At 43.7% G+C, this 12680-nt stretch overlaps 1 protein-coding gene across 4 annotated transcripts in view; it reads right to left on the bottom strand.

Moving 5' to 3' along the window:
- LOC112554722 (nuclear receptor subfamily 2 group F member 1-A-like) overlaps positions 1-12366 on the bottom strand; it is a 56150-nt gene extending 43784 nt beyond the window's left edge. The window contains exons 1-2 of one of the 4 annotated variants that reach the window (XM_025222699.1): positions 9659-12366; positions 3047-3109 (exon numbers count right to left, since the gene is read on the bottom strand). In XM_025222699.1, the coding sequence (XP_025078484.1) occupies positions 3047-3109; positions 9659-10148 (553 nt within the window). In that variant the 5' untranslated portion in view covers positions 10149-12366. The remainder of the gene's footprint in view (positions 1-3046; positions 3110-9658) is intronic. The other 3 variants (XM_025222700.1, XM_025222701.1, XM_025222702.1) reach the window with 3 other exon arrangements.
- Positions 12367-12680: the final 314 nt, after the last annotated feature.

Here is a 12680-nt window from a genome sequence, read left to right on the forward strand (position 1 = left end):
ATGCGTGAATAATCACAAATCAAATACGAGCAACAACATTATTACAATAACAATGCCCTCAATAATGTTAACGTTCTTTGAAAGAAAAAGGAAAATTTAGGACTTGGAATAAACCATGAAGATGCCCGAAACGTCTAGCTAAGCTTTTGCAGTGCAAAGGATGGAATTAAAATTTTATGAATAAAAAAATGCCAGTAGCTTGTAAAAGAAAGAAAGCCAAGAGTTATAAGAAACAGCAAGAATTTGCTCCGACAAGTAACGATCAGGAAAGACACCTCTCTCATTTGTGAACCAGAGGTGGGAGAAGTTTTGTATCAGGCTTCTTCTACAGCGAGACTAACGGGTATAGACACTGAGTTACAGAGGTAGTAAGTTATACTTCAGTTACATAGATGACTTTAAGATGTTGAGATTAGTTGGTCTCACAATTTTCTTTTTATGCGATGTTCTTTACTTTAATGCCATCTTTAACTAACGCGTCATTTGATATTAATATTCATGTCAGTGTTAAGACTTTAGTTTGTCTGTTGTTGTTTATTTTTTAGTAGAAGGTTAAACAGATAATTTAGGGTCTATGAGGATAAAAATAAAGTGCACGGATGCACCCGTTCTTTGTTCCACTCAAGATGATGGCGTTATTGACAATTCATTTTCCTTGTTTTCACCGAGCTCTCGTTTCTAATTTTCTGAGTAATCCATGAAAACACCAAAGAGACAATATCTTTCTCTGTTGCGGATGTTTTTCCTCTTTGATCTGTGAATCCCAAAATAGCCAAAGTCGATGTCTTATAGAATCACGGCAGGTTAACCAAACATTATATTTTACATTATTTTTCGGTTTTTAACTGGGTTGCAAGTGTATCTCAAAAATACTTTTTATGTTCGTCTCTGCTAATATATGAAAAAGAAAAAGGAAATATTCAAAACATGATTTAGTGAAAGTTTTTGGTACTTTTCTTGACGAATGCAATAAAGAGAGTGGGTTAGGGTTCAATTTGCCACAAAGAACCCAGGAACTGTGTTGTATGAGACTAAGGAATGTTAATAATGGTGTACACGTGTCTCCTTGGCACTTCGAGAAAACTCTGGAGGCTACCATCACAGAAAGTGGGGGAGGAAGAGTATACACGCAGTGCGTGCAAGTCGGATTTTTCTTCTTCAGAGCGAATCGGGGTCAGGCGGCACAACTCTCACCTTCCTTCCGCCATGCAGTGCACGGCGTCTGCCCGTGACCTCGACCTATTAACCTCCTCTGCTCACAAGTATGTTGATGACCTCCCTCCCTCCCCAACATCTTTTGGTGTCTTTGTCGGGGACACTCGTCAAAAGGTGGCGAGCTCTCAATCACTTTGACATAATTTGCTTAGAACAACGTGGGGCACACGTAGAGGGCGCTGATCCACTTTGACGTAGTGGGACGTAGCAGAACGTTATTTGCTTTTAAGGAACGGGGACACTAGCTGAGGGCACTGATCTGTGATGAAGTGATAATGATCCTTTTTTTATCTTTGTGGTTTTGTTTTATTACCGCCTTCTATTAACGACTGCCTTTGCTGATACTCGGAGATATTGCGAGAACATTTATTTTACACGTTTTCTTCACATTTTTGGCACGATTCTTTTAAATGGTGAAATATGAAAGCCATGATATATTTTAGATTTTTAAGGGAGATATTTGGACACTGTTATTATAATTTACCTCTCGGACACATACATACCAATCCACCTACAGAGGGAATATTCAAAGAATTTTATAAAAAGCGTTTCAGGGATAAGATAAAGGGGATTTCTGGTGGAGACTGCTTTTTCTGGCCACAAGTCTAATGGTTGTTCGCGGAATCAGTTTATCCTCTACCGCCTGGCAAGCAATGATGACTACTAAAAGCCGACCTCCAGACCACCCTTCACAAGCCTCGACAGCTTCCAACCCTCTCTCCTTCCCTCCTTCATGCAGGGAGGCTCTTTCCTAACTGCAGGCCTTACATGCAATCGCGTGTAATGCTCAAACAAATGGTTTGCATCGGGCCTGTATCAAGGGGTATTCGGATGTCATGCATTCTTGTGTATCAATTGTGTGTTTGAATCTCATCTGTCAGTATTTCTTTAGTATCAAGGGATATTGGGACACCATGCATCCTTGCGTTGAAATATCTCATCTGTCAACATTTCTTCAGAAGTTCTATTACGTTGTGCGAGTTATTTCACCCACTTTGTATAATTATTATTATTTTTTTTTTAAGTTTGATTATTCATTGAAGTGGGATTGGGGAAAAAGACCATTTCCACCCCTCTCTCCCCCAATCTCAGCCAGCTTTCCTCCCCAACTCCATGTGTACATGTGTTCATTATCAGGGATAATGATTTACATTTAACAGAACTGTGTTTAATACATAAAGCCTCTCTGTTCCTCTCACATATTTACTTAAAATCTGTTGTCTACATTAGTTGTAAACAAGATACTAGCCATTAAAACTGGTCTATCAATATTATTATTAATAAAACTTGACTATCCAGATAAGAAAATAGTTATTCTGGACTGTCCAGATGAGATAATACAATGACAGAATCATCCTTAACAGCAGATTGAGAAAAAGCTATGTCTAGAACCGGCGACAATTTAATCAACTCCGCAGTTTATAATACAGGAGAAAAACATCTAGTAAGAAATATTTGTACTTGCCAAGTCAAGAATTTTCTCAACCTTCCTACCGCTCCGTAAACTACTCAATTACCAACATACACTAGCAATTTAAGCAACCAAAACAGCCACAAATGCAACTTCATTTTTAAAAAAACCAAATGAAGGTACACAAGCGATCAGAAAGAACACAAAAACAATTAAAATAAAATTCAGTTAAATCAAAATTAAACACCTTAAAAATGTAGCAGAATAAGTCTGAAAATGAAACTAAAACCAACAAAATAAAAATACGGCAAAACTCTACACACCACAGCAAAAACAAAGAAAAGAACGGAAACTGCACAAGTTAGAATGCGATTTTTTCCACCAAGAACTGTCATGACGAATGTTAGAAATTGGCCTGACCTGCATAAGGGAGAAAGGTTTGATGTGGATACGACTGGGCCAAGAAGTGTGTTGGTATTTTATCTACACAAAAAAAGAAAGAACAGCCAAATTAGGTCACTGAACTATCGACCAAAAATGAACCAAAATAAGAGTAATTTGTGTCACCTGATTGGTTAATGCCAAAAATGGCTGCCAGTAATATACAAGGTTTATGGAACAATAGTTTCTCCTCTCGTGTGATAAGGCCTGATGCTAGTGGTCATGGAAACTATGGGCATTAACTTTTAGCTTGACAGGGAAACAATTGATACTTTTCATGCTTTTATATTTTTTCCAAGACGGATTCAGTGATAATTGAAACGACACTGAATAATACTGGAATCTACCCCTTGCACAGTTCCTTAAAAAAGTGTTTAATTATTTGTCTGGATTTTTAGCAACTATCAGATCCCTCAAACTAGACAGCAAGTAAAAGAAGAAAAAAAATCAAGATGTAACGAAAGGTTAACGCATTACCACCAGCAACAGCACCGACAACTAGAACTATCACCTCCACTTCCGATCTAGCCACTATTTGTCGTTAACACCTCCTCTCCTCCCTCATTGCCCTCCTCTATGACGACCTTGGTGGGGTTTCCGGCAGGACACGAGGTCCGCGCTGTGCACTTGGTAAAAAGGGTTAATAACTTTTATTCAGCCTGGCTAACCTTGAGGGAGACACAAAAGAAATATGCAAATTTGATTTTGCTGACTGCTGTTTGAATGTAGCCGTCGCCCTTTTATTATTCATGCGTGCGTGCGTGTGTGCGTGTGTGTAAGAAAGTGAGAGGTCTGTGCGGCAGCTTTTTAGTCACGCAGAGACAGTTAATTCCGAGTTTTAAACACTAGACTCGCTCCTCTGTGACTGTCACGAGTCGGTGGCCTTCTGACGGGCTTACCACATCAAGGACACCTCCGACAGGCACTTTCTTCGCCGGCAATAAACCTCTGCAGTCGCACTACATTGCCTAACGTAGCGAAGACTAACAAAGTCAGTCAGCCGGAACAGGTGACGAAAACTGGGTACCAGCGGGTCACCAGGTCTCGCCAAGGTCTCGTCTTTTGTCCAAGACTTCTCGTGATCAGCGATGCGTGGCAGGACATGGCGCTGGATGGAGTAAGAATGGGCTGGGGAGGGGGAGTTAGGAAACAGTTTAATGATGCGTGACTACGGGCAGATAAATCTCACTGTTGTGCGTCAGATGAGATAACTCAGAAAAGGCTTTCTGCGGCATGCTCAGTTAGCCTCAGTTCTTTCTTCAGATCCTCTCGCGCGAACAATTCCTAAATTCAAAGAGCATAAAGCAGTTACAAAACTTTTTACCTGTGCTGATTTCAACTAAAGGAGCGTAAAGGCAGTTGGCAAAAACTTCACCACCACTGATTTTAACTAAAAACATACAACGTCCAGAAAAAAACAAAACAAAACAAATAACATTCTTATTTAAAAACACATTTTTGTTCTTTTCTTGCATATTTTTAGTCAAGATCCGGGTCACGAAACTGCAACAAATTTAATTATCAAGGTCGAAAGTGAAAGCCCGGGAAGGATTGTGGTTAGGAATGGGAACATCCTGTCTCACTCCGTGCTGGCGCATGTTAAACACACTTTCGTTTCCTCGCAAGATCACCGTTATTCACCTTCTTTATTCCTACATCGTTATTATTATCATTATTGTTTCGTAGCTTTATACCACGAGTTTATACTCGATTATTATTTATCAAAGATCTGTCTTGCTGATTGGCGATCAAGAAATTTCGCGAGACTTTTCTGTCAAAGATTGAGCCATATCTCTGTTCTCGAATGTAATTTTGAGCAATAATTCGATAATAATGAAAATTAATAATAAAGGAATACGTGTGTGTGTGTAAACAAGTGTTTCATCGAGCGATGAACTTGTAAAAGTCGACTTGTAAACCGTAACACTCCAACAGCATTGTCATTTTCCAGTCTTTCTTTTCTCGAATAAAGAAATAGATAACAAACAAATGTGAAGCTGGTGCTTTCTGGCTGCATATGTCCTTTGTAAGCTGTCACGCGCATTGTGTGGACCACATGTGCAGGCAGCCATCGCGACCTCTCCTGACCCCTCCTGATCCGCGTGGCACTCATGTCGCCGGGGCAGATGACACAAAGTTCAAACAACTGATTTGCCTTTATGAAAGTATACAGCGCGCGCGTGCTCGAGCGTGGCACGCGAGGGCACGTTGACCTAGGTTAATGTGCTGCTTACGTTTTGGGTCCGTGCACACTGTCTACTGTACCACTTGCAACGCACTCCTTCCACCATCACTACCCCTCCTTCTCTCTCTCTGTCTCTCTCGTGTGCACCATGTATACGCCCGCATGCCGACCCCTTCCATTCCCTCCCCATACCCTCCCTATGCCCTCCACCTTTCATCCCGCGACCTCGCGTCCTTACCCTTTTGGCCCCCGGAGTCACATGTGTGCGTGTGCACGCATGCACGGGTGATGACAAATTCCCTGGTGTCATAAAGTATGTCACCCCGATGGTGAGAGCGCACTTACGAGATCAGATCAGAGCTAAACCCTCGGCAAGAGCGTGTTTTCTCGGTGTATTTATATCTCTCTTTCTCTCTCTGTGTGAATACTCCTGGTCTCTGTGCGTGTGTGTGCGCCTGTTGTTCGTACCTTTTTAATTAACCTAGTCCCATCATTGTATACCCTAAGGTAATTGTTCATGCTGACCTAATCTGCTACTTTCAGTTGAAAACCTCATCGTTTTCATAGAAGAAATTTGAAAAGTAAAAGAAGGACCATGTTGTTCATATGCTCTTCAGTCTGATTTCATACACAATGCCATATGGCCATCGAGACCACAAGCAGCATACCGAGGCAAAGCCGGGGACAAACATGGAAACATTAATGACCTCCTGGTGAGGAGGGGGAACATTCTGGCAAAGATCTATTGTATAGCTAGCAGGCTCAATTACTGCATAAAAAGATATAATGGAACAACACAAAGAATGTGCAAGACGGATAACAGGAAGGACGAAGACTTGACGGTCAGATTGCTTTTTGTGATTCCTGACTGCCTTCGCGACCATACCAGCTTGTTGACTAGTGACCAAGGAATAAACAAAATTAGTACTAGGGTGCAACAATGCAATTTGATATGTTTGATCTTTCGGTCTTATCGATTCTTTCTCTTTGGGTACAGCTCACTACTTTTCGATACAGGGTTAAGCGGGTTAAACAGATGTTTTTAGAAAGCTTTGAACATCAAAATCAAAATACAGAGTCGAATCAGTGTATCTGCCACATTAGCGATAGTGAAAAATTAATGACATGAAAAAAGGTTAAATTTTCATGAGAATAAATGTTACAAATGCCAGTGCCAGTCAAAGATATGTTGGAAATAAGCACTTCCTTTTATTGGTGTCAAAGAGTTATACTAAGAGCTTTTAATACTCTTTTTATTTTATTGGTGTCATGTCAAATTTTTGACATTATATTCTGATAATGCAATTCCATAAAAACGTCAGTTAGAACAATCAGCATATTTTCCTAAAATCATAAGTTTACATATATTTTTTAGTAAAGACAAAAGATTGGAAAAGTACAGAAAATGAACAAAGGTCTTGCAAGACGATCTGGAAACCGAACTGGAAGAGTGGGTTGAATTAGCCGCAATAAAGCACTCAGAAAAAAATCTTATAATAAGATTAACTTTAAAGGACAACACGAGCGCTCAGCGAAAATGACGAAATATAGTGTTTTTCTTTCAATCACACTTGGATTTGTCGATAAAACAGGAAGTGACGAAACGGTAGTATTTCTAAAAATAGCATCGTCATACGGAAAGCTGCAATCCTCGGTTAAGAAAACAGGACACAAAGCGCTGCTGCTGAGTTTTCTCTTCCATATTCAAATGGAGTTGTAATTTCCTAAAGATAATGGCTACAAACGCCAGTGGATTAACATTGTTTAAAGATCTGTTTAACGGGTATCTGCTTTGTTCAAACCTGCTGTGCGAACTTGGTCCCCACACCCTACTCTCAAGGATTTGCTCCAAACATTTCAAAAGGGATTGATATTCACTTATCCACAGTACAGGCCCGTGTTGGACTTTCGGTAAAACGAAAAGATCTCCATACAGCAGTGCCAACTGTACAAAAGGACAAGCTGTTAAACCAACTACGATTGCTAGTAAAAAAAAGTTTAAACAAAGATCAAGCACCAAGTGTGCAAAATCAGACACTTTCTACACAGTTCTGGGCTACAGTAACATCGTGACAGCCACAAACACAACATCAGATGTATCCTTATCCACCACAATGCTAAAAACAACTGACAGTGTGGGGGAACCGATGATGTGCGCCATTGACACAGGTATAAAAGGACTGAGGGTGACAAAGGTTGTGAGGATGCTAAGCCGGATTACATGCAAGTAAACAGTAAATTTTGCATGCAGCTAAATGGGGAGGAAATAAGTCTTTACATCAACAAATATGTATCAAATTTTTATAATGTTATATTTTTGTACTTTTAATGGTAACAAAGTCGTTATCAAAAGCCAGTTGTTACTACAAAATTAAGTCAATGATGGAAATTAAGTATGAAATAAAAAAAAAAACACCAGTCTAGTCAAATATACATTTGAGATGGGTTTATATTTTAATATTAATAATACACATAGAAAATTAACTTAAACACGCCTGCTTAGTAAAAGAGAATAGTACAATGTAGACTGCTATGTCTGTGATTGTTGTCCATTAAATTTTGATCGGTAGAGATTTACTTACCAGTCTGTCAAGTAAATTAATTTTTTTAACTTCAATTAAAGCTTCAAGATAAAGTTTAAATCTGCATGGCTGTATTTTAAAATTAGCCATTTCAATTTCTAGGAGAAAAAAAATCTCTTTATGAATGACAACCTTCTTTCTTCTTCATGACTCAAAGACTTGCTGAGCCACACTCACTGTGAAAAAAATGTTGCACTCGTGTTGCCCTTTAATAACCCCCTTAAAGGTCTGAGAGATATGAATATTCAAGACAAACCTACTGAGGAACAGTTTTATAAAGGATGTTAAAGAGAATTCTTTCAACATTTAATAATAATATTTTATTACCATTTCTAATGAAACTTTGGCTTGATAAAAATTTTGTGCAAGAATAAACCTATGGGAATATGAGAATAAACCCTCAGCAACCAGAGATGCATAAATTTACAACAGAAGGAAAAACAAGTATCCATGTATTACATTTCACTCTACGGAACATTTCCTCGCATTCTGAGAAAGAGAATGACTTTTTCAAAATTGAGGTAAACTGCTAATTTATTTTTAATAATCCAGCAGCTTGACAGCAGTAGTTGTTCATTGGTTGCCACTGGCAGCTACCTCTGACCGCATTCTTTCTCTACAAGATCTCAGCTGGGACTAGATGTTGCTACACCACCCAGGACAGCTTGTCACAATGTATGACACTTGTAACAAAATAAAATGGAGGAGGATGCTTGCGGTGACAAACTCTTCTTAAGAAGGGCCTGAGCGTATCGTTGCCTTCAGAGAAAACTTAGTGAACTGATGATGTGAATTATTTTAAAGTTTTTGAAATTATCGGAAATTGGTAAGTCAACGAGGAATTTTCATCTTGTAATATATATTTTGTCTGCTTGTGACAAGTGTGAAAGACAAACAGAAAAGAGAATAATGAAGACTGCAGCGGCCACCGACGGCCACTTCACGACACCCGAATACCAAACTGATAGCGTGGCTACCCGGCCGCACAGACGCAGGTGGTGTAAACTGACCTTTCTGGGCGGTGTCGGGTGGGAAAATGGGAGGAGCTTAATCCGGATGGGCAGGGTCTCTACCCGATGTTAGGGAAGGGTGGGTGGTGGAGGTGGGAGGTGCAGACTAAGGCAGACAGCAAGTTTCTGCTTTGTGAGGACAGACTGTGAGCACGGAGCCAACTCGCCAGTTCCTACCCGCTATCATTTCTACCCGGGTGTGTCGCGCAAACACTGCTCGATTGTGAGACTCACTCTGTACATATTAAACATTTATTCTCGGTGAATAAAAATCTGATAAGCTATTTTTTTTTTAAAGACAAGCTTTATTAAAAGCAGACAGTGTGTCAGTGCGCGCGCGCACAAGAGGGAATGTAAAATTAGGATAAGTGAGGTTTATTAATAGTTTATCATTTCGCCCTTCTACATTTCTCCCTAAATATAAACGGGATGGGAAAAAATAATCGGTGAATTCTTTATCATTCCGAATGCTCCATATCTCACTGGCATTTTAATCTCCTTTTTCCTTAACTCTTTAAAAATCTGACTGGCGTGGTCAAATCTCTAAACCGCAAGATAACACGCGAGATTTTTTAGTCCGAAACTGCTTTGTTTAGACGAGGGTTGTAGCACAGTCAGGCCGCAGTACGTGAGGTCACAGAGCTGGAACAGGTGGGCGAAGAAAAAAGTGCCTAACGAGTGGGGAAGGGAGCGAAGGGTGGAGGAGAGGGAATAAAAAAGGGGTGGAGGGGGATAAAAAGAGCAAGATTGAGACAAGTGTCAGTCGGAAGGAGCATGGGAGAAAAGCAGCCTAAAGCTCAAGAGCCGTATTTACCTGAAAAGCACCTACCTTCCCTGCGCATGCCGCTCTTAAGACATTTCTTCAGGCGGCAGTACTGGCACTGGTTGCGATGGTGCTGGTCAATGGGGCAGTTCCGGGAGCCCCGACACGAATAGGTGAGGTTCCGCCGCACTGACCGCTTGAAGAAGCTTTTACAGCCCTCGCAGGTGAACTGTCCGTAATGCTTGCCCGAGCTTTTGTCCCCACACACCACACACTCGATGTGCTGTTTGTTGTTGTTGTTTTCCGACGAAGCGTTGGATGTAGGGGTACCGCCGTTCTGTGGAGGGTTGGGCGAGCCGCGAGAAGACTGGTCCGACGTTTGGTGCGAGGAGGTCACCACGGCTCCACCAACCGAGGGAGGGGGAGGCACGGACGGGGGCACTGCGGCCCCTGGGGGTGGCCCTCCGCCGGACGAGGACAGGTCATCTGAAGTCTCCCTCCAAACTGCAATAGGTGCGGGCTGTGTAGGGGGCATCTCCATGGTGTAGTGGACACGCTCCCTGGTCACGGGGTTGGAACTCTCTTCACACGCCGGTCGCCAGCTTTCCGGGACCAGCGGGACAAGTCTCGGATAAAAAGACAATTTTACCTGGAGTTTTAAAAAATCTACAAAGATGCCAACCGAAATGTGACCTATACCTACTACTCAAACGATTTTTTTTCTTTTTACAAAAAAATTCAAAACTGACCCACTAACTTAGTTCCTGGTTGTTGTTGCTGCTCACGTTAATACATAAAGTCCACTTCAAAGCTTTGGCCTGCGTGAAAGAATAAAGGAAGCGGGAAGTACTTATTTTTATTTCCTCTCTTCAACCACCAACTCCGTTCTCATGCGCGGCGAGCGAACACACTTGCCACAGTGAGGCGTAAATTTTCCACTACCACGAACACATCACGACTAAACTGTGCAGTGGAAATCATCAACGATCGTCTTCAATAGTCGATTACCGTCTTCATCATTATCAGGAAAACCCACTCAAAGGGACTGACTGGCCGCAAGGGTCGTGGGTCGAACAGCCCTTCGATAAAATAAACCTTCTTCACTGACAACACTGTCGTCGTTGTTGTTGTTCTCGCGTTAAAACAATTCGTTGGCTGTATACAGTGTAGGAGGGTGGGGGACAAGTTTCCTCCGAGTGCCTGTAGCGTACAGTAAAAGCTGATGTGGAGGTTGTTCCGAGCACAGCACAGAGTAATACACACACTTTCGCACACGAGCAGTCACACAGTAGAAGAGCCCGTCGCCGCTGTTAGCTGTTACTCCTTGCGCTGGCGCAGGGGACACTGATGGAATAGCAGAGGTTGCGGGAGGGGGGCCCAAGGCACGAGGGACCTCGGCCCTGTCACTGTCTGCGAGGTCTGGGAGCAAACCCGCGGGCGGGCGGGCCGAGAGACTCCGAGTCGTGTGGAGGGGCCTCCGCTCAGCGACCGGTGGCGCGGCCTGTCTCGCCTCCCCCTCTGCACTGCAAACAGCATGGGGCGTCGCCTGCGTGCATGCACCGCGCGCCTTTGCTCTCTTTCACTAGATCCTTCCCGCGCTCTCTCTCTCTCGCCTGGCAGTACTCGCCACCACCACCACCACCTCACCTCCACCACCACCACCACCAACGCTCAACTCAACAGCGGAGTCGCGGCGGGCAGGCGCACTCTCTCGCGCTCGCTCGCTTGCTCTCCCCACCTTCTTCTTCCGAAGTTGATGTCAATTTCGTTGTTAACAACCTCTTTCTGACCTGTACCGCACAAAAGACGTAGGGTAGAACTTTCGTGGGGGAGCAGAGAGGAACTTCCACGACCTTCACGGGGGTGGGTTGTGCCCTGAAAGCAAGTTGGGATGTGTGGAGAGTAGATCTCACCCCCTCGGTGCGTGCAGCGAAGTGCAGTCAGTCCTAACTGAACACGGCGAAGCCTCGATCCCAAGCACAAGCGGGACTGAACGCGGATGTGAAATAGGAGTCCGCAGCAAAGTCAAAGGTCTCTACACCTCTCACGATGTCTTGGCCTGCCAAGTCATGAGCTTAGCCTTCTAGCTGTTTATATATTTATGTATTTTAATTCTCTCACTCGGTTGCTTTCAGCTAAGTGGCAGACAGCTGCAGAGTTACAGTCCAACACGGCGGATTCACCCACAGCAAAGTGGTCGTGGTCGTGAATGAAGGAATAAATGAATGAAAGAAAAGGATGAATGGTTCAGCGTCGCAGGAAGGAACACACAGTTGTATAGCGTAGGTTGAGGGGGAAATCGGCTTTTTGGTGCTTTGAGTCTCGAAGGTCGCTAAGCAGCGGTGTGTATGATACAGTCAAAGCACTTCAAAGTCGAGAACCCCGCCTTTTGGTCCACGCACCCTCCTCTTGCTCCTCTCTCTCTCTTCCACGCGCTGATGTTTCAGCTTCACTGCGCCGTTCCTTTACTCCGGCGGAGACGAAGTAGTAGCAGTGTAACCTCCGAAGGTCTGTCTATCCCAGTGTTAGTAATCTTTTGCGAGTAGTAAGTTCACCAGGTTACTTGACAGAAGGCACGCCGTGTGCGCAGACGACAGCTTGCGGAGGTGGTGGCCTCCGTCATCGAGTCAGGAAGGAAAGCGGAGACGACGGGACCACAGAGGACGCCTAACCACTGACACCAACACGCACGCGCGCCAGCCGCTAGCGCTCTTTGCAAAGCACTCTATCTGTTTTGAACTCTGACACGGCGCTTGAAACTGGCAAGTTTCTATGGCTACACCTCCTTATATGGATGACAGTGTCAGTTAGGTTCAGGCGGCGCGCGGCTGAGTGACAAAGGCTGTCGTGTGGTCGTAACCCCCGCCTCTCTGGGGCCGTGCCAGGGTTCAGCGTAACGAGCGCCATTGGCTCCGCGCACGGGGCGGGAATCGGCGCGCGCGCCTGGCCCTGCCCCTGCGTGCCGTATCCCTCCGCTCGGCCGGCGCTGAACCTGAGGTCACGGGCGCGCCTCGGCCAATCGCTGTCCTGCCCTTCCTCTCGGGGGGCTGGCCTACCGCGGCCGCAGGGCAAT

Source organism: Pomacea canaliculata, linkage group LG13, assembly GCF_003073045.1.
Source record: "Pomacea canaliculata isolate SZHN2017 linkage group LG13, ASM307304v1, whole genome shotgun sequence".
Taxonomy (NCBI): Eukaryota; Metazoa; Mollusca; class Gastropoda; order Architaenioglossa; family Ampullariidae; genus Pomacea; species Pomacea canaliculata.